Below are 20964 nucleotides of genomic sequence, written 5' to 3'. Positions count from 1 at the left end.
CACCAGTGACTCCCAGTAACTCCCAGTTTGTCCCTGCACCTTCCCAGTAACTCCCAGTCCCTCCCAGTCCCTCCCAGTAGCTCCCAGTTCGTTCCCCAGTAGCTCCCAGTGACCTCCGAGGTGCTCCACCAGTAACTCCCAGTCCCTCCCAGTCCCTCCCAGTAAGCCCCAGTAACTCCCAGTTTGTTCCCCAGTAACTCCCAGTAACCCCCGAGGGGCTCCACCAGTGACTCCCAGTAACCCCCAGTAACTCCAGTAACTCCCAGTAACTCCCATTTTGTCCCCCAGTCCCTCCCAGTAACTCCCAGTGCCCCTCCCAGTCCCTCCCAGTAGCTCCCAGTAGCTCCCAGTCACTCCCCAGTAACACCAGTAACCCTTGAGGGGCTCCACCAGTCACTCCCAGTAACTCCCAGTTTGTCCCTGCACCTTCCCAGTCCCTCCCAGTCACTCCCAGTTTGTTCCCCTGTAGCTCCCAGTGACCTCCGAGGGGCTCCACCAGTAACTCCCAGTAAGTTCCAGTAAGTCCCAGTTTGTCCCCCAGTAACTCCCAGTCCCTCCCAGTTGCTCCCAGTATCTCCCAGTGTGTCCTCCCAGTCCCTCCCAGTAACCCCCACTTTGTCCCCCAGTCCCTCCCAGTCCCTCCCAGTCCCTCCCAGTAGCTCCCAGTAGCTCCCAGTAACACCAGTAACCCCCGAGGGGCTCCACCAGTAACTCCCAGTAACCCCCAGTCCCTCCCAGTAACTCCCAGTTTGTTCCCCAGTAGCTCCCAGTGACCTCCGAGGGGCTCCACCAGTAACTCCCAGTAAGTCCCAGTCCCTCCCAGTCCCTCCCAGTCCCTCCCAGTTTATCCCAGTTTGTCCCAGTTTATCCCAGTCCCTCCCAGTCCCTCCCAGTTTATCCCAGTTTATCCCAGTCCCTCCCAGTTTATCCCAGTTTGTCCCAGTCCCCCCCAGTCCCTCCCAGTTCCCGGGCCGGGCTGGGGGAGGGGTCAAGGTCACGTTTCCATGGCAACAGCGATGGCCCCGCCCCCATTGCCCAATGCCCCAGTTTGGCCCAGTTTAACCCAGTTTAACCCAGTTTGTCCCAGTTTGCCCCAGTTTGTCCCAGTTTGTCCCAGTTTAACCCAGTTTAACCCAGTTTGTCCCAGTTTGTCCCAGTTTAACCCAGTCCAGGCCGGGATTTCCCCAAATTTTCCCCAAAATTCCCCCAAATTTACCCAAATTTTCAAAAATTCCCCCAAATTTCCCCAATTTTCCCAAAATTTCCCCAAATTTTTCCTTTTTTTTTGATTTTTCCCATTTTTTCTCCTTCTTTTCCCAAATTTCCCCAAATTTCCCCAAATTTCCCCAAATTTTCCCCTTTTTCTCATTTTCCCCCAAATTTCCCCCAAATTTTCCCAAATTTCCCCAAAATTTCCCCAAATTTCCCCAAATTTCCCCAAATTTTTCTTTTTTCTTGGATTTTTCCCATTTTTTATCTTTTCTTTTTCCCAAATTTCCCCAAATTTTTCCTTTTTTTTTGATTTTTCCCATTTTTTCTCTTTTTTTTCCCCAAATTTCCCCAAATTCTCCCCAAATTCCCCAAATTTCTCCAAATTTTCCCCTTTTTTCTCACATTTCCGCCAATTTTCCCAAATTTTTCCCAAATTCCCCCAATTTTCCCCAAATTTCTCCAAATTTTCCTTTTTTTTTGGTTTTTTTTTCCCATTTTTCCCCAAATTTTTCCCCAAATTCTCCCCTTTTTTCTTGCATTTCTCCCAATTTTTCCCTTTTTTCCCTTGGATTTTCCAATTTTTTCTCTTTTTTTTCCCCAAATTTCCCCCATTTTCTCACATTTCCTCCAAATTTCCCCCAAATTTTTCCCTTTTTTTGATTTTTCCCAAATTTTCCCCAAAGTTTTTCCAAATTTCCCCAAATTTTTTCCTTTTTTCTCACATTTCCGCCAATTTTCCCAATTTTTTCCCAAATTTCCCCAAATTTTCCCCTTTTTTCTCGCATTTCCCCCAAATTTCCCCAAAATTTTCCTTAATTTGCCCAAATTTTCCCCTTTTTTCTTGAATTTCTCCCAATTTTCTCCAAAATTTCCTTTTTTTTAATTTTTCCCATTTTTTCTCTTTTTTTCCCCAAATTTTCCCAAATTTTCCCCAAATCTCTCCAAATTTTCCCCAAATTCTCCCCCAAATTTCCCCCTTTTTTCTTGAATTTCTCCCAAATTTCTCCAAATTTTCCTTTTTGTCTTGGATTTTTCCCCTTTTTCTCTTTTTTTTCCCCAAATATCCCCAAAATTTCCCCCAAATTTTCCCCTTTTTTCTTGCATTTCCCCCAAATTTCTCCAAATTTTCCTTTTTTAAAAAATTTTTCCCATTTTTCCTTTTTTCCCCCAAATTTCCCCCTTTTTTTCTCGCATTTCCCTCAAATTTTCCCAAATTCCCCCAAATTTTCCCCAAAATTTCCCCAAATTTTCCCCTTTTTTCTCACATTTCCCCCAATTTTCTCCAAATTTCCCTTTTTTCTCTTTTTTCCCCCAAATTTTCCTCTTTTTTCTTGAATTTCCCTCAAATTTTCCTTTTTTTTATTTTTCCTTTTTCTCTTTTTTTTTTCCCAAATATCCCCCAAATTTCCCCAAATTCTCCCCTTTTTTCTTGAATTTCCCCCAAATTTCTCCAAATTTTCCTTCTTTTAAAATTTTTTCCCATTTTTCCTTTTTTCCCCAAATTTCCCCCTTTTTTTCTTGGATTTTCCCATTTTTTCCCTTTTTTTCCCCCCAAATTTCCCCCAAAATTTTCCCCTTTTTTCCTTGCATTTTCCCCAAATTTCCCCAAATGTTCCTAAATTTCCTAAATTCCCCAAATTCCCCAAAATTTTCCCAAAATTTTCCCCAAATTTCCTTCAAATTTCCCCAGATTTTCCCAAATTTCTCCAAATTTTCCCTCTTTTTGTTTTTTCCCATTTTTCTTTTTTCTTCCCCAATTTTCCCCAAATTTCCTCAAATTTTCCCCAAATTTCACCAAATTTTCCCTTTTTTGATTTTTCCCATTTTTCTCTTTTTTTTCCCCAAATTTCCCCCTTTTTTCTTGAATTTCTCCCAAATTTCTCCAAATTTTTCCTTTTTTTTCTTGGATCTTTCCCATTTTTTCTCTTTTTTTTCCCAAATTCTCCCAAAATTCTCCCAAAATTTTCCCCTTTTTTCTCACATTTCCTCCAAATTTCCCCAAATTTCCCCCAAATTTTTCCCTTTTTTTGATTTTTCCCAAATTTTCCCCAAATTTTTTCCTTTTTTCTCACATTTCCGCCAATTTTCCCAATTTTTTCCCAAATTTCCCCAAATTTTCCCCTTTTTTCTCGCATTTCCCCCAAATTTCCCCAAAATTTTCCTTAATTTGCCCAAATTTTCCCTTTTTTCTTGAATTTCTCCCAAATTTCTCCAAATTTTCCTTTTTTTTCTTGGATTTTTCCCATTTTTTCTCTTTTTTTTCCCAAATTTCCCCCAAATTTCTCCAAATTTCCCCAAATTTTCCCCTTTTTTCTCACATTTCTGCCAATTTTCCCGAATTTTTCCCAAATTCCCCCAAATTTTCCCCTTTTCTCTTGAATTTCCCCCAAATTTCTTCAAATTTTCCTTTTTTTTTTCTTGGATCTTTCCCATTTTTTCTCTTTTTTTCCCAAATTTCCCCAAATTCTCCCCAAATTTCCCCAAAATTTCCCCTTTTTTCTCACATTTCCACCAATTTTCCCCAACTTTTCCCAAATTCCCCCAATTTTCTCCCAATTTTCCTTTTTTTTGTTTTTTTTTTTTTTTCCCATTTTTCCCCAAATTTTTCCCCAAATTCTCCCCTTTTTTCTTGAATTTCCCCCAAATTTTCCTTTTTTTCCTTGGATTTTTCCCATTTTTTCTCTTTTTTTTCCCCAAATTTCCCCCATTTTCTCACATTTCCTCCAAATTTCCCCAAATTTCCCCCAAATTTTTCCCTTTTTTTTGATTTTTCCCAAATTTTCCCCAAATTTTTTCCTTTTTTCTCACATTTCCGCCAATTTTCCCAATTTTTTCCCAAATTTCCCCAAATTTTCCCCTTTTTTTCTCGCATTTCCCCCAAATTTCCCCAAAATTTTCCTTAATTTCCCCAAATTTTCCCCTTTTTTCTTGAATTTCCCCCAAATTTCTCCAAATTTTCCTTTTTTTTCTTGGATTTTTCCCATTTTTTTCTCTTTTTCCCCCAAATTTCCCCAAATTTTTCCAAATTTTCCCCTTTTTTCTCACATTTCCGCCAATTTTCCCAAATTTTCCCAAATTCCCCCAAATTTCCCCCAAATTTCCCCAAATTTTCTCCTTTTTCTCGCATTTCCCTGAAATTTTCCCAAATTTCCCCAAATTTCTCCAAAATCTCCCTTTTTTTATTTTTCCCATTTTTCTCTTTTTTTTCCCCAAATTTTCCCCTTTTTTCTTGAATTTCCCCCAAATTTCCCCAAATTTTCCTTTTTTTTCTTGGATTTTTCCCATTTTTTCTCTTTTTTCCCCAAATTTTCCCATTTTTTCATGCATTTCCCCCAAATTTCTCCAAATTTCTCCAAATTTCCCCCAATTTCCCCAAATTTTCAAAAATTTCCCCCAAATTTTCCCCTTTTTTCGCATTTCCCCCAAATTTTCCCAAATTCCCCCCTTTTTTCTTGAATTTCCCCCAAATTTCTCCAAATTTTCTTTTTTTTGATTTTTCCCATTTTTTTCTCCCTTTTTTCCCCAAATTCCCCCAAATTTCCCCCAATTCTCCAAATTTCCCCAAATTTCCCCAAATTTCCCCTTTTTTTCTTGGATTTTTCCCAATTTTTCCTTTTTTCCTTGGAAATTTCCCAAAATTTTCCTTTTTCCATGAATTTTTCCCATTTTCCCTCCATTTTCCCCCAATTTTTCCCCTTTTTTCCTCAAAATCTTCCCCATTTTCCCCAAATTTTCCCAATTTTCCCATTTTCCTTGATTTTTTCCCCATTTTTTAAATTTTCCCCAATTTTCCCCGGATTTTCCCTTTTTTTCCTGCATTTTTCCCAATTTTTCCTCTTTTTCTTCCTTTTTTCCCCCAATTTTTTAATTTTTCCATGGATTTTTCCCATTTTTTCATGAATTTTCCCCCCAATTTTTCCATTTTTCCTGGATTTTTCCCATTTTCCCTCATTTTTCTTGCATTTTCCCTTTTTTTTCCCATGGATTTTTCCCATTTTTTCCTTGGTTTTTTTTTTCCCATTTTCCCCCAATTTTCCCCCAATTTTTTCCTTTTTTTCCTTGAAATTTTCCCAATTTTCCCACAAATTTTCCCAGATTTTCCCTTTTTTGTTGTTTTTTTTCCCCAATTTTCCCAAATTTTTCTTGGATTTTTCCCAATTTTTCCCTTTTTCCTTGGAAATTTCCCAAAATTTTCCTTTTTCCATGAATTTTTCCCATTTTCCCTCGATTTTCCCCCAATTTTTCCTTTTTTCCTCAAAATTTTCCCAATTTTCCCCTTTTTCCTTGATTTTACCCCATTTTTTCTAATTCTTCCCAATTTTTCCAATTTTTTCTTGGATTTTTCCCAATTTTTCCGTTTTTCCTTGGAAATTTCCCCAATTTTCCCATTTTTTCCCATGAATTTTTCCCATTTCCCCTCAATTTTCCCCCAATTTTTTCCTTTTTTTCCTTGAAATTTTCCCAATTTTTCCACAAATTTTCCCAGATTTTCCCTTTTTTGTTGTTTTTTTCCCCAATTTTCCCTTTTTTTCTTGGATTTTTCCCAATTTTTCCTTTTTTCCTTGGAAATTTCCCCAAATTTTCATTTTTCCATGATTTTTTCCCATTTTCCCTCCATTTTCCCCCAATTTTTCCACTTTTTTCTTGAAATTTTCCCAATTTTCCCTTTTTTTGTTTTTTTTCCCCCATTTTTTCCTCTTTTTTAAATTCTTCCCAATTTTCCCCATTTTTTTTCTTGGATTTTTCCCAATTTTTCCCTTTTTCCTTGGAAATTTCCCAAAATTTTCCTTTTCCCATGAATTTTTCCCATTTTCCCTCCATTTTCCCCAATTTTTTCCCTTTTTTCCCAAAATCTTCCCAATTTTCCCCAAATTTTCCCAATTTTCCCATTTTCCTTGGAAATTTCCCCAAATTTTCCTTTTCCCATGAATTTTTCCCATTTTCCCTCCATTTTCCCCCAATTTTTTCCCTTTTTTCCTCAAAATCTTCCCAATTTTCCCCAAATTTTCCTTTTTTTCCCTCAAATTTTCCCAATTTTCCCCTTTTTTCCTTGATTTTCCCCATTTTTCCCCATTTATTTTTAATTTTTCCCAAATTTTCCCCATTTTTTCTTGGCTTTTCCCAATTTTTCCTCTTTTTCTTCCTTTTTTCCCCCAATTTTTTCTTTTTTCCATGGATTTTTCCCATTTTTTCATTAATTTCCCCCAATTTTTCAATTTTTGCCTGGATTTTTCCCATTTCCCCTCATTTTTCTTGCATTTTCCCTTTTTTCCCATGGATTTTTCCCATTTTTTCCTTGTTTTTTTTTTCCCAATTTCCCCCAATTTTTCCCATGAATTTTTCCCATTTTCCCCCAATTTTTCCCCAATTTTTCCCTTTTTTTCCTTGAAATTTTCCCAATTTTCCCCAAATTTTCCAATTTTCCTTGATTTTTTCCCCAATTTTCCCAATTTTTTCTTGGATTTTTCCCAATTTTTCCTTTTTTTCTTGGAAATTTCCCCAAATTTTCATTTTTCCATGAATTTTTCCCATTTTTCCTTGATTTCCCCCCAATTTTCCCCAAATTTTTCCCATTTTCCTGCATTTTTCCCAATTTTTCCTCCTTTTCTTGAGATTTTCCCCCAATTTTTTATTTTTCCATGGATTTTTCCCATTCTTTCCATTTTTCCTGAATTTCTCCCAATTTTCCCCATTTTGTACTGAATTTTTCCCAATTTTTCCCATTTTTTCCTTGATTTTCCCCAATTTTTCCCCATTTTTTCTAATTCTTCCCAATTTTTTCTTGGACTTTTCCCAATTTTTCCCATTTTCCTTGGAAATTTCCCCAAATTTTCCTTTTTCCATGATTTTTTCCCATTTTCCTGCATTTTTCTCCAATTTTTTTTCCAATTTTTTATTTTTTCCATGGATTTTTCCCATTTTTTCCCCTTTTCCTTGATTTTCCCAATTTTCCCAAATTTTTCTTAGATTTTCCCCATTCCCCCCCTTTTTTTCTTGGAAATTTCCCCAAATTTTCCTTTTTTTCCATGAATTTTTCCCATTTTCCCCCAATTTTTCCTTTTTTTAAATGAATTTCCCCATTTTCCCCCCAAAATTTCCTTTTTTTTCTTGGATTTTCCCCAATTTTTCTTAAATTTCCCCCAAATTTTCCTTTTTTGTCCTTGGATCTCCCCCAAATTGGGGAGAAATGGGGGAAAATTGGAACAAAATGGGGAAAATTGGGGAAAAATAGGGAAAAATGGGAAATGGGAAACAAAATTGGGAAAATCCTGAGAAAATTGGGAAAATTTGGGGGCAAATGGGGAAAAATTGGTGAAAATTTGGGGGAATTTAGGAAAAAATGGGGGAAATTGAGAGGAAATGGGAAAATTTGGAGGAAAATGGGAAAAATTGTGGGGGAAATGGGAAAAAATGGGGAAAAATGGGGAAAATGGAGAAAAAATGGAAAAAATCTGGGGGAAATTGGGAAAAATGGAGAAAATCTGGAAAATTGGGGGAAATTTGGGGGGGAATGGAGAAAAATTGGGAAAATTGGGGAAAACAGAGAAAAATTGGGGGGGAAGGGAAAAAATGGGGAAAAATGGAGAAAAAGGGGGAAAATTGGGGGAATTGGGAAAATTTGGGGGAAAATGGGGAAAAATTGGGGAGAAATTGGGGGGGAAGGAGAAGAAAATCTGGAAAAATGGGGGAAAATAGGGAGAATTTGGGAGAAATTGGGAGAAATTGGGGAAATGGAGAAAATTGAGGAAATTGGGGAAAATTTGGGGGGAAATGGGGAAAATTGAGGAAAAATGGGGAAAAATGGAGAAAAATTGGGGGGAAATTGGGGAAAATTGAGAAAATTATGGGAAAATGGGGAAAATTTTGGGGGGAAATTGGGGGAAAATGGGGGAAATTGGGGAAAATGGGGGAAAATGGGGAAAAATTGGGGGGAAATGGGGAGAAATTGGGAAAAATTGGGGAAAAATGGGGAAAATTTGGGCGGAAAAAAGGGAAAAAATGGAGAAAAATTGGGGGAAAATTTGGGGGAAATGGAGAAAATTGGGGAAAATTTGGGGGGAAAAAAGGGAAAAAATGGAGAAAAATTGGGAAAATTTGGGGGAATTGTGGAAATTGGGGAAAATTGGGGGAAAATTGGGGGAAATTGGTAAAAATGGAGAAATTGGGAAAAATGGGGAAAATTTGGGGGGAAAATTGGGGGAAAATGGGGAAAAAATTGGGCGAAAATTTGGGGGAAAATGGGGAAAAATGGGGGAAATTGAGAAAATGGGAAAAATTTGGGAAAAATGCAGAGAAATTGGGAAAAATGGAGAAAATTGGAGAAAAATTGGGGGGGGAAAAAGGAGAAAAATTGGGGGAAATTGGGAAAAACGAGGGGAAAATTGGGGGAAATGGGGAAAAATTTGGGGGGGAAAAGGGAAAAAATGGGGGAAAATGGGGGGAAAATTGGGAAAAACGAGGGGAAATCGGGAAAATTGGGGGAAAACGGGGAAAGTTTGGGAAAATTTGGGGGGAATTTTGGGAAAAATTGGGGAGAAATGGGGAAAAATTGGGCAGAAAAAAGGGGAAAATGGAGAAAATTGGGGGAAAATTGGGGGAGATTGGGAAATTTTGGGGAAAATGTGGAAAATTTTGGGAAAATTGGTGGAAAATGGGGGAAAATTGGGAAAATTGGGGGAAATTGGGAAAATTGGGGAAAAATTTGGGAAAATGGAGAAAATTGGGGAAAAATGGGGGGAAATTGGGAAAATGGAGAAAATTGGGGAAATTGGGAAAAATTGGGGGAAAAATGGGGAAAATTTGGGTGGAAAAATGGGGGAAATGGAGAAAAATTGGGAAAATTTTGGGGTAAAAAAGGGAATAAATGGGGGAAAATGGGGAAAAATTGGGGGAAATTGGGAAAATGGGGAAAATTGAGGGAAAAATGAGGAAAAATTGGGAAAATTTTTGGGAAATTGGGAAAAATTGGCAAAAATGGAGAAAATTGGGGAAAATTTGAGGGGGAGAAAAGGGAAAAAATGAAGAAAAATTGGGGGAAATTGGGGGAAATGGGGAAAATTGGGGAAAATTGAGAAAATTGGGGAAAAAAATGGGGGGAAATTGGGAAAAATTGGGGGAAAGTGGGGAGAAATTGGGAAAAATGGGGGGGAAATGGGGAAAAAAAGAAGAAAAATTGGGGGAAATTGGGAAAATGGGGAAAATTGGGAAAATTGAGGGAAATGGGGAAAAATTTGGGGGGGAAAAAAGGGAAAAATGGGGAAAAATTTGGGGGAAAAATTGGGGGAAAATTTAGGGAAAAATGGGGGGAAAATTGGGGGAAAATGGGAAAAATTTTGGGGAAAAATTGGGGGAAATTGATAAAAAATTGGGGGAAATCGGGAAAATTGGGGGAAATTGATAAAAAATAGGGGGAAATCGGGAAAATTGGGGGAAATTGATAAAAATTGGGGGAAATCGGGAAAATTGGGGGAAAACGGGGAAAGTTTGGGGAAAATTGGGGAAAATTTTGGTGAAAATTTGCGGGAAATTGGGAAATTTTGGGTTCCAATCTCTCCCCCCCCCCGTGCAGGTGCGGCCGCGATGGCGCCGAGCGCGGCGGGCACAGGTGAGCGGGGCCGTGACGTCATCGCGTGGGAGGGGCGTGGTTGTGATGACGTCATCGGTGAGGTGGCTGACCCCGCCCCTTTGTCCCCTCCCCCCCCTCTCTGTGCAGATTTGGTGCGGTCGGAGCGGGAGAGGTTCAGCTACGGTGAGAGGGGGAGGGGCACAGGTGGGCACAGGTGGGAACGGGGGGGCACAGGAACCCAAAGGTGGGCACGGGATGGGCTCAGGTGGGCACAGGTGGGCACGGGATGGGCACAGGAACCCAACAGGTACCCAAAGGTGGGCACGGGATGGGCACAGGTGGGCACAGGTGGGCACAGGTACCCCCAGGATGGGTTTAGGTGTGCCCCAGGTACCCCCAGGTGTGCCCCAGGTGGGCACAGGTGGGCACAGGTGGGCACAGGATGGGTTCGGGTGGGCACAGGTGGGTTCAGGTGGGCTCAGGTGGGCACAGGTGGGCACGGGATGGGTTCAGGTGGGCACAGGATGGGCTCAGGATGGGCTCAGGTGGGTTCAGGTGGGCACAGGTGGGCACAGGATGGGCTCAGGTGGGCACGGGATGGGCTCAGGTGGGCACGGGATGGGCTCAGGTGGGCACAGGTGGGCACGGGATGGGTTCAGGTGTGCCCCAGGTGTGCCCTGGGTGTATCCCAGGTGTGCCCAGGTGTGCCCCAGGTGGGCACAGGAACCCAAAGGTGGGCTCAGGTGGGCACGGGATGGGCTCAGGTGGGCACAGGTACCCAAAGATGGGCACAGGTGGGCACAGGTGCCAAACAGGTGGGCTCAGGTGGGCACAGGATGGGTTCAGGTGTGGCCCAGGTGTACCCAGGTGTGCCCCAGGTGGGCACAGGAACCCAAAGGTGGGCCCAGGATGGGTTCAGGTGGGCACAGGTGGGCACAGGATGGGTTCAGGTGTGCCCCAGGTGTGCACAGGTGGGCACGGGATGGGCACAGGTACCCATGGGTACCCACAGGATGGGCTCAGGTGGGCACGGGATGGGTTCAGGTGGGCACGGGGTGGGCTCAGGTGGGCATGGGATGGGCTCAGGTACCCCCGGGTGTGCCCCAGGTGTGCCCCAGGTGGGCACAGGTGGGCACGGGAACCCAAAGGGGGCACGGGATGGGTTCAGGTGGGCACGGGTGGGCACAGGATGGGTTCAGGTGTGCCCCAGGTGTGCACAGGTGGGCACAGGTACCCAAAGATGGGCACAGGTGGGCACAGGTGCCAAACAGGTGGGCACAGGTGGGCCCAGGATGGGTTCGGGTGTGCCCCAGGTGTGCCCCAGGTGTATCCCAGGTGTGCCCAGGTGTGCCCCAGGTGGGCACAGGTACCCAAAGGGGGGCACAGGTACCCAAAGATGGGTTCAGGTGGGCACAGGTACCCCCAGGTGTGCCCCAGGTGGGCACAGGTGGGCACAGGAACCCACAGGTACCCACAGGATGGGTTCAAGTGGGCACAGGTGCCCAATAGGTACCCACAGGTACCCAACAGGTGGGCACGGGTGGGAATGGGTACCCAATAGGTGGGCACAGGTACCAAACAGGTACCCACAGGTACCCAATAGGTACCAACAGGTGGGGACAGGTGCCCAACAGGTACCAAACAGGTACCCCCAGGATGGGTTCAGGTGTGCCCAGGTGTGCCCAGGTACCCCCAGGTGTGCCCCAGGTGTCCCCAGGTGTATCCCAGGTGTGCCCAGGTGTGCCCCAGGTGTCCCCAGGTGTATCCCAGGTGTGCCCAGGTGTGCCCCAGGTGTCCCCAGGTGTATCCCAGGTGTGCCCAGGTGTCCCCAGATGTGCCCAGGTGTATCCCAGGTGTGCCCAGGTGTGCCCAGGTGTGCCCAGTTGTGCCCAGGTGTCCTCAGGTGTCCCAGGTGTCCCCAGGATGGGTTCAGCTGTGCCCAGGTGTGCCCAGGTACCCCCAGATGTGCCCAGGTGTCCCCAGGTGTATCCCAGGTGTGCCCAGGTGTGCCCGAGGTGTCCCCAGGTGTCCCCAGGATGGGTTCAGGTGTGCCCAGGTGTGCCCAGGTACCCCCAGATGTCCCCAGGTGTATCCTGGGTACCCCCAGGATGGGTTCAGGTGTCCCCAGGTACCCCCAGATGTGCCCTGGGTGTGCCTCAGGTGTCCCCAGGTACCCCAAGGTGTCCCCAAGGTGTCCCCAGGTGTGCCCAGGTACCCCCAGGTGTGCCCAGATGTGCCCCAGATGTGCCCCAGGTACCCCCAGGTGTCCCCAGGTACCCGGGGCCATTTTTGGGCAGCTTTGGGGCTGTTTGGGGCCTTTTCTGGTGTTTCTCGGGTGGGTTTGGGCTCTCCCCTGTCCCAGGTGTGCTTTGGGGCCGGTTTTGGGCTGGTTTTGGGTTTTTTTGGGTATTTTTGGGGTCCCTCCCCTGTCCTGGTTGTGTCCCAGGTGTGTTTGGGGGTGTTCAGGTGGATTCCAGGCTGGTTTTGGGACATTTTTGGGACATTTTTGGGACATTTTTGGGATATTTTTTGGATGGGTTTTGGGTGTTTCTGGGCTCTCACCTGTCCCAGATGTGGTTTTGGGGTGGTTTTGGGACATTTCTGGGCGGTTTTGGGGTCCCTCCCCTGTCCCAGGTGTGTCCCCGGTGATTTTGGGGTGCTTCAGGTGTGGGTTTGGGGTGGTTTGGGCTGTTTTGGGGTGGTTTTGGGGCATTTTTGGTGCTTTTGGGCTCTCACCTGTCCCAGCGGTGGTTTTGGGGTGGCCCAAGTGCATTTTGGGGTGGTTTGGGGCAGTTTTGGGGCATTTCTGGGCGGTTTTGGGGTCCCTCACCTGTCCCAGGTGTGTCCCCGGTGATTTTGGGGTGGTTTTTGGCGATTTTGGGCTGGTTTTGGGGTGGTTTGGGGTATTTTGGTGGTTTTCAGGTGTTTTGGGATATTTTTGGGGCATTTTTGGGTGTGTTTGGAGTCTCACCTGCCCCATCTGTGGTTTTGGGCTGATTTTGGCTGGTTTTGGGGTGGTTTTGGGCTGGTTTTGGGTGGTTTTGGGGTATTTTTGGTGGTTTTTGGGTCTCACCTGTCCCAGGTGTGCTTTGGGGTGGTTTTGGGTGGTTTTTGTGCATTTTTGGGGCTGTTTTGGGTTGGTTTCTGATGATTTTGGGCTCTCCCCTGTCCCAGGTGTCCCAGGTGTGGGTTTGGCTGTTTTGGGGCTGGTTTTTGGGTGTTTTTGGGGTATTTTTGGGTGGTTTTGGGTGTTTTTGGGGTGGTTTTGGGTGTTTTCAGGTGTTTTTTTGGCTCTCTCCTGTCCCTGCTGTGTTTTGGGGCAGTTTTGGGGCTCTTTTGGGGCGGTTTTGGGGCTGTTTTGGGGCATTTTTGGCGTTTTTGGGGGCTCTCACCCCATCCCATCCCAGATTACGACTCCCTGCGCCTCGGGGGCCTCATCGTGGCCGGGATCTTCTTCGTGCTCGGGATCCTCCTCATCCTCAGTGAGAGACGCAGAAATACCCCAAAAATATCCCCAAAAATATCCCCAAAATATCCCAGAATTATCCCCAAAAATATCCCAAAATTATCCCAAAAAAATCCCGAAAATTCCCCGAAATATCCCAGAATTATCCCCAAAATATCCCAAAAAATATCCCAAAATATCCCCCAAAATATCCATAAAAATGTCCCCAAAATAATCCCCCAAATATCCCAAAATTATCCCCAAAAAAATCCCGAAAATTCCCCAAAATATCCCCCAAAATATCCCAAAAAATATCCCCAAATATCCCCCAAAAATCCCTAAAAATTATCCTCCCCATTGCCCAAAATTATCCCAAAAATATCCCGAAATTATCCCCAAATTATCCCCAAAATATCCCCCGATATTCCCAAAAATCCCCCATAAAATCCCCAAATTTTATCTCTAAAATATCCCAAAATTCTCCCAAAATATCCCCCAAAAATCTCCAAAAATATCCCCAAAATATCCCAAAATCATCCCCAAATTACCTCAAAATATCCCCAAAAATATCCCAAAAATCATCCCAAAATCATTCCAAATCTACCTCAAAATATCCCAAATATATTCCAAAAATAATCCCCAAAATATTCCCAAAAATTCTCTAAAAATCCCCAAATTTTATCTCAAAAACCTCCCCAAAATCCCCCCCAAATCCCTGAAAATATCCCCAAAAATATCCCAAAATTATCCCAAAATATCCCAAAAATATCCCAAAAAATATCCCAAAAAATATCCCCCCAAAAAATTCCCCAAAATAATCCCAAAATATCCCCCAAAAATATCCCAAAAATATCGCCAAGATATCACCAAAAATATCCCAAAAGTTATCCCAAAATTACTCCAAAATATCCCCAAAATACTCCCCAAAATATCCCCAAAAATATCCCAAAAATCATCCCAAAATATCCCCCCAAAAACCCCAAAATATCCCAAAATTATCCCCAAAAAATTCCCCAAAAATATCCCCAAAAAATTCCAAAAATATCCCCAAAAATAACCCCAAAATATCCCAAAAATATCCCCCAAAAATATCCCCAAAATCATCCCAAAATATCCCCAAAAATATCCCAAAAAATCCCCAAATTACGCAAAAAAATCCCAAAAATAATCCTTAAATAATCCCAAAATATCCCAAAAATTCCCCAAAATAACCCCAAAATTATCCCAAAAAAAATCCCCAAAATTTCCCCCAAAATCCCAAAACTTTTCCCGCAAATCCCAAAATCCCCCCAAAAATATTCCCAAAAACATTCTCCAAATATCCCAAATTTTATTTCAAAAATATCCCAAAAAATCCCAAAAATCCCAAAATTCCCCCCAAATCCCCAAAATGTCCCAAAAAATCCCAAAATGTCCCCAAAATGTCCCAAAATTCCCCAAAATTGTCCTAAAATTGTCCCAAAATTCCCCAAAAATCCCAGAAAAATCCCAAAAATGTCCCAAAAATTCCCCCAAAATTCCCAGCAGAGCTCCCCCAGTCCCTCCCAGTCCCTCCCAGTACAAACCAGTAACCCCCAATCCTCCTTTAACCCTTTCCCAGTTCATCCCAGTATAAACCAGTATAAACCAGTATCTCCAATCCCCCTCCCAGTCCCTCCCAGTTTGTCCCAGTTCCCCCCAGTTTGTCCCAGTTCCCCCCAGTTCCCCCCAGTCCCTCCCAGTTTGTCCCAGTTCCCCCCAGTCCCTCCCAGTTCCCCACTCACGCTCCCCTCCCCCCCCAGGTCGCCGCTGCCGCTGCAAGTTCGACCAACAGCCAAAGTAACTGGGATGGACTGGGATAAACTGGGAGGGACTGGGAGGGACTGGGAGGGACTGGGAGGGACTGGGATGGACTGGGAGGGACTGGGAGGGACTGGGAGGGACTGGGATGGAACTGGGACATACTGGGAGGGAACTGGGAGGGACTGGGATGTACTGGGATATACTGGGAGGGACTGGGAGGGACTGGGAGGGACTGGGAGGGACTGGGAGGGACTGGGACAAACTGGGAGGGAACTGGGGATACTGGGTTATACTGGGAGGCACTGGGAGGGACTGGGATCAAACTGGGAGGGACTGGGAGGGACTGGGAATGGACTGGGAGGGACTGGGAGGGACTGGGAGGGACTGGGGGGGACTGGGAGGGACTGGGACAAACTGGGATGGACTGGGGGGAACTGGGAGGGACTGGGAGGGACTGGGAGGGACTGGGATGAACTGGGAGGGACTGGGATGGAACGGGAGGGACTGGGAGGGACTGGGAGGGACTGGGAGGGGTTTGGGTTATACTGGGATGGAACTGGGAGCAACTGGGAGGGACTGGGAGGGAACTGGGATGGACTGGGAGGGACTGGGAGGGAACTGGGAGGGACTGGGATGAACTGGGAGGGACTGGGGGGAACTGGGAGGGACTGGGATGAACTGGGAGGGACTGGGGGGAACTGGGATGGGACTGGGATGAACTGGGAGGGACTGGGAGGGACTGAGGGATACTGGGAAGGGGATTGGGGATTACTGGTTTGTACTGGGAGGGACTGGGATGGAACGGGAGGGACTGGGAGGGACTGGGACAAACTGGGAGGGAACTGGGGATACTGGGTTATACTGGGAGGCACTGGGAGGGACTGGGAATGGACTGGGAGGGACTGGGAGGGACTGGGAGGGACTGGGAGGGACTGGGAGGGACTGGGGGAGACTGGGAGGGACTGGGAGGGACTGGGAGGGACTGGGAGGGGGATTGGGGGTCACTGGTTTGTACTGGGAGGGACTGGGATAAACTGGGATGGGACTGGGAGGGACTGGGAGGGACTGGGATGGACTGGGATGGGACTGGGATGGGACTGGGATCAAACTGGGAGGCACTGGGATGGACTGGGATGGACTGGGAGGGACTGGGGGGGACTGGGAGGGACTGGGATAAACTGGGATGGACTGGGAGGGACTGGGATGGACTGGGAGGAACTGGGAGGGAACTGGGAGGGACTGGGAGGGGTTTGGGTTATACTGGGATGGAACTGGGAGGGACTGGGAGGGACTGGGAGGGAACTGGGACAAACTGGGAGGGAACTGGGAGGGACTGGGAGGGACTGGGACAAACTGGGATGGACTGGGAGGGTCTGGGAGGGACTGGGATCAAACTGGGAGGGACTGGGAGGGACTGGGAGGGACTGGGATGGGACTGGGAGGGACTGGGAGGGACTGGGATCAAACTGGGACAAACTGGGAGGGACTGGGAGGGACTGGGAGGGACTGGGAGGGACTGGGAGGGGTTTGGGTTATACTGGGATGGAACTGGGAGCAACTGGGAGGGACTGGGATGGACTGGGAGGGAACTGGGATGGACTGGGATAAACTGGGATGGACTGGGAGGGACTGGGAGGGAACTGGGGGGAACTGGGAGGGACTGGGAGGGACTGGGAGGGAACTGGGAGAGACTGGGAGGGACTGGGAGGGACTGGGAGGGACTGGGAGGGGGATTGGGGGTTACTGGTTTGTACTGGGAGGGACTGGGATCAAACTGGGAGGGACTGGGAGGGGTTTGGGTTATACTGGGATGGAACTGGGAGCAACTGGGAGGGACTGGGAGGGAACTGGGATGGACTGGGGGGGACTGGGAGGGACTGGGACAGACTGGGAATGGACTGGGATGGACTGGGATGGACTGAGGGATACTGGGAAGGGGATTGGGGGTTACTGGTTTGTACTGGGAGGGACTGGGATCAAACTGGGAGGGACTGGGAGGGGTTTGGGGGAGAATTGGGAAGGGACTGGAAGGGGACTGGGGTTACTGGTTTATACTGGGAGGGACTGGGAGGGGTGGGGGGGTTACTGCTTTAACTGGTTTGTACTGGTTTAAACTGGTCTAAGTGCTCTCTAACTGGTCCGTACTGGTCCATACTGGTCCGTACTGGTCCATACTGGTCCATACCGGTCCATACTGGTTTATACTGGTCCCTACTGGTCTCTAACTGGTCTCTAACTGGTCCATACTGGTCCATACTGGTCCATACTGGTCCATACTGGTCTCTAACTGGTCTCTAACTGGTCCATACTGGTCCATACTGGTCCATACTGGTCCTTACTGGTCCATACTGGTCCATACTGGTCCATACTGGTCCATACTGGTCCCTAACTGGTCTATACTGGTCCATACTGGTTTATACTGGTCCATACTGGTCTCTAACTGGTCCGTACTGGTTTATACTGGTCCATACTGGTCCTTACTGGTCCTTACTGGTCCTTACTGGTCCATACTGGTCTCTAACTGGTCCGTACTGGTCCTTACTGGTCCATACTGGTCTCTAACTGGTCCATACTGGTCCATACTGGTCCATACTGGTCCATACTGGTCCTTACTGGTTTTCACTGGTCCCAGGACGGGGGAGCCGGACGAGGCCGAGGGGCCCCTGAGGCAATCGATGAGACGTGAGTGGGGGAGGGGCCCAAAAACCCCAAAATTCACCCCAAAAATTCACCCTAAAACCCCAAAAATTCACCCCAAAAACCCCAAAATTCACCTCAAATTTCACCCCAAAAATGACCCCAAAATGGCCCAAAATTCCCTTAAAAATTGTCCCAAATTCAGCCCAAATTCACCCCAAAAACCCCCAAAATTCACCCCAAAAATCGACCCCAAAACCCCAAAATTCACCCCAAAAATTCACCTTAAAACCCCAAAAATGGCCCCAAAATGTCCCAAATTCAACCCAAAACTGACCCCAAAATGGCCCAAATTGACCCCAAAAATCGACCCCAAAATGGCCCAAAATTCCCTTAAAAATGGACCCCAAATTCACCCCAAAATTGACCCAAAAATCCCCAAAATTCACCCCAAAAATCGACCCCAAAAATCGACCCTAAAAACCCCAAAATTCACCCCAAAAATGACCCCAAAATGACCCAAATTCAGCCCTAAAATTGACCCCAAAAATCGACCCCAAAATGGCCCAAATTGACCCCAAAATGTCCATGTCCCAAAATTCCCTTAAAATTTCAGCCCCACATTCGCCCCAAAATTGACCCAAAATGTCCGAAATTCAGCCCAAAAATCGACCCCCAAACCCCAAAAATTGACCCCAAAAATCGACCCTAAAAACCCCAAAATTCACCCCAAAAATTGCCCCCAAAATGGCCCAAAATTCCCTTAAAAATTGTCCTGAATTCACCCCAAATTTCCCAAATTCAACCCAAATTTCCCCAAATTCCCCCAAAATTCCCTGAAAATTCTCCCAAATTTCCCCCAAATCTCCCCCAAACTTCCCCAAATTCCTCCAAATTTCGCCAATTTTCCCAAAATCCCCCGAATTCACCCCAAATTCCCCCAAAATTCCCTGAAAATTCCCCCAAATCCCCCAAATTTCTCCATAATCCCCCAAATTTTCCCAAATTGCCCCAAATTTCCCCCAAATTTTCCCAAATTCCCCATTTTTCCCAAAATCCCCCGAATTCACCCCAAATTCCCCCAAATTCCCCCAAAATTCCCCAAATTTTCCCCAAATTCCCCCAAATTCCCCCAAATTCCCCAAATTTCCCCAATTTCCCCAATTTTCCCCCAAATTTCCCCAAATTTCCCCAAAATTCCCCCAAAAATTCCCCCAAATCTCCCCAAATTCCCCCCAAATTTCCCCCAAATCCCCCAAATTCCCCAATTTTCCCAAAATGCCCCAAATTTCCCCAAATGTCCCCCAAATTCCCCCAACTCCCCCAAATTTCCCCCAATTTCCCCCAATTTTCCCCCAAAAATTCCCCAAAAATTCCCCCAAATTTCCTCCAAAAATCCCCAAAATTTCCCCAAATTTCCCCCAATTTTCCCCCAATTTCCCCAAATTCCCGATTTTCCCAAAATCCCCGGAATTCACCCCAAATTCCCCCAAAATTCCCTGAAAATTCCCCCAAATTCCCCCAAACTTCCCCAAAATCCCCCGAATTCACCCCAAATTTCCCCCAAATTTCCCCCAAATCTCCCCCAAATTCCCCCCAAAATTCCCCGAATTCACCCCAAAATTCCCCCAAATTCCCCCAAAATTCCCCAAATTCCTCCAAATTTCCCCCAATTTCCCCAAATTTCCTCCAATTTCCCCTGAATTTCCCCCAAATTCCCCAAAAATTTCCCCAAATTCCCCCAAATTTCCCCCAAATTTCCCCCAAATCTCCCCAATTTTCCCAAATTCACCCCAAATTCCCCCAAATTCCCCAAATTTCCCCCCAAAATTCCCCCGAATTCCCCAAATTCCCCCAATTTCCCCAATTTTCCCAAAATCCCCTGAATTCACCCCAAATTCCCAAAATTCCCCCAAAATTCCCCCAAATCTCCCCCAAATTTCCCCCAAATTCCCCAATTTTCCCAAAATCCCCCAAATTTCCCCCAAATTTCCCCAATTTTCCCAAAATCCCCTGAATTCAGCCCAAATTCCCCCAAATTTCCCCCAAATCTCCCCCAGATTTTCCCAATTCCCCCAAATTCCCCAAATTTCCCCGAAAATCCCCTGAATTCACCCCAAATTTCCTCCAAATTTCCCAAAATTCCCCAAATTTCCCCCAAAATTTCCCCAAAATTCCCTCAAAATTTCTTCCCAAAATTCCCCCCAAATTCCCCCAAATTTTCCCCAAATTTCCCCTGAATTTCCTCCAAATCCTCAAAATTTCCCAAATTCCCCCAAATTTCCCCAAAATTTCCCCCAAATTTCACCCCAAATTCCCCCAAATTTCCTCCAAAAATCCCCAAAATTTCCCCAAATTCCCCCAATTTCCCCAAAATTCCCCCAAATTCCCGATTTTCCCAAAATCCCGGAATTCTCCCCAATTCCCCCAAAATTTCCCCAATTTTCCCCCAAAAATTCCCCCAAATTCCCCAAATTCCCCCAAATTTCCCCCAAATTCTCCAATTTTCCCCAAATTTCCCAAAATCCCTGGAATTCAGCCCAAATTTCCCAAAATTCCCCAAATTTCTCCCCAAAATTCCCCCCAAATTCCCCCAAAATTTTCCCCAAATGTCCCCTGAATTTCCTCCAAATCCTCAAAATTTCCCAAATTTCCCCAAATTCCCCCAAATTCACCCAAAATTTCCCCAATTTTCCCCCAAATCCCCTGAATTCACCCCAAATTTCCCCCAATTTTTCCCCCAAATTCCCCCAAATTTCCCCAAATTTCCCCCAAATTTTCCCGAAACTCCCCCAAAATTTCCCCAAATTCCCCAAATCTCCCCCAAATTCCCCAAATTTTCCCCAAATCTCCCCCAAATCTCCCCAAATTCCGATTTTCCCAAAATCCCCGGAATTCTCCCCAATTCCCCCCCGTTTCTCCCAGGTCTCTCCACCCGCATGAGATGAAATTCGGGGATCCCAAAATCCTGAGGGGCCCAGACCCGGCCGGAGCCGCCCCAAAAACCCCAAAAAATCCCCAAAAAATCCCCAAAAATCCAAAAAAAATCCCCCAAAAATCCAAAAATCCTAAAAATCCTCAAAATTTCTCAAAAAATCCCAAAAAAATCCTAAAAAATCTTCAAAAAATCCTAAAAATCCCAAAAAATTCCTCAAGAATCCCCAAAACCCCAAAAAAAATGCCCCCAAAAACCCCAAAAAAACCACCCAAAATCCCCAAAATCCTAAAAATCCTAAAAATCCTCAAGAATCCCCAAAACCCCAAAAAATCCCCAAAAAATCCCCAAAACATCCAAAAAATCCCCAAAAACCCCCAAAATCCT

General features: G+C 45.5%; 1 protein-coding gene across 1 annotated transcript; it reads left to right on the top strand.

The window, feature by feature from the left end:
• Positions 1 to 763: 763 nt before the first annotated feature.
• On the top strand, positions 764 to 20699 carry LOC143696330 (phospholemman-like). The gene is made up of 7 exons (XM_077192466.1): positions 764 to 802; positions 9782 to 9817; positions 9926 to 9961; positions 13186 to 13260; positions 15005 to 15041; positions 17638 to 17687; positions 20568 to 20699. The coding sequence occupies exons 2-7, from the start codon at positions 9793 to 9795 to the stop codon at positions 20588 to 20590; spliced, it is 246 nt and encodes an 81-aa protein (XP_077048581.1). The 5' UTR covers positions 764 to 802; positions 9782 to 9792; the 3' UTR covers positions 20591 to 20699.
• Positions 20700 to 20964: the final 265 nt, after the last annotated feature.

Source organism: Agelaius phoeniceus, chromosome 33 (assembly GCF_051311805.1).
Source record: "Agelaius phoeniceus isolate bAgePho1 chromosome 33, bAgePho1.hap1, whole genome shotgun sequence".
NCBI lineage: Eukaryota > Metazoa > Chordata > Aves > Passeriformes > Icteridae > Agelaius > Agelaius phoeniceus.
Note: the sequence above shows the minus strand (reverse complement) of the source record. Positions and strands in the feature narration are given on the sequence as shown.

Excerpts from the sequence above, each read along its gene's own strand:
- LOC143696330 (XM_077192466.1), top strand. The coding sequence starts at position 9,793 with ATGGCGCCGAGCGCGGCGGGCACAG. Across the intron at positions 9,818-9,925 it reads GCCGAGCGCGGCGGGCACAG|ATTTGGTGCGGTCGGAGCGG; the intron begins GTGAGCGGGGCC and ends CTCTCTGTGCAG. Across the intron at positions 9,962-13,185 it reads GCGGGAGAGGTTCAGCTACG|ATTACGACTCCCTGCGCCTC; the intron begins GTGAGAGGGGGA and ends ATCCCATCCCAG.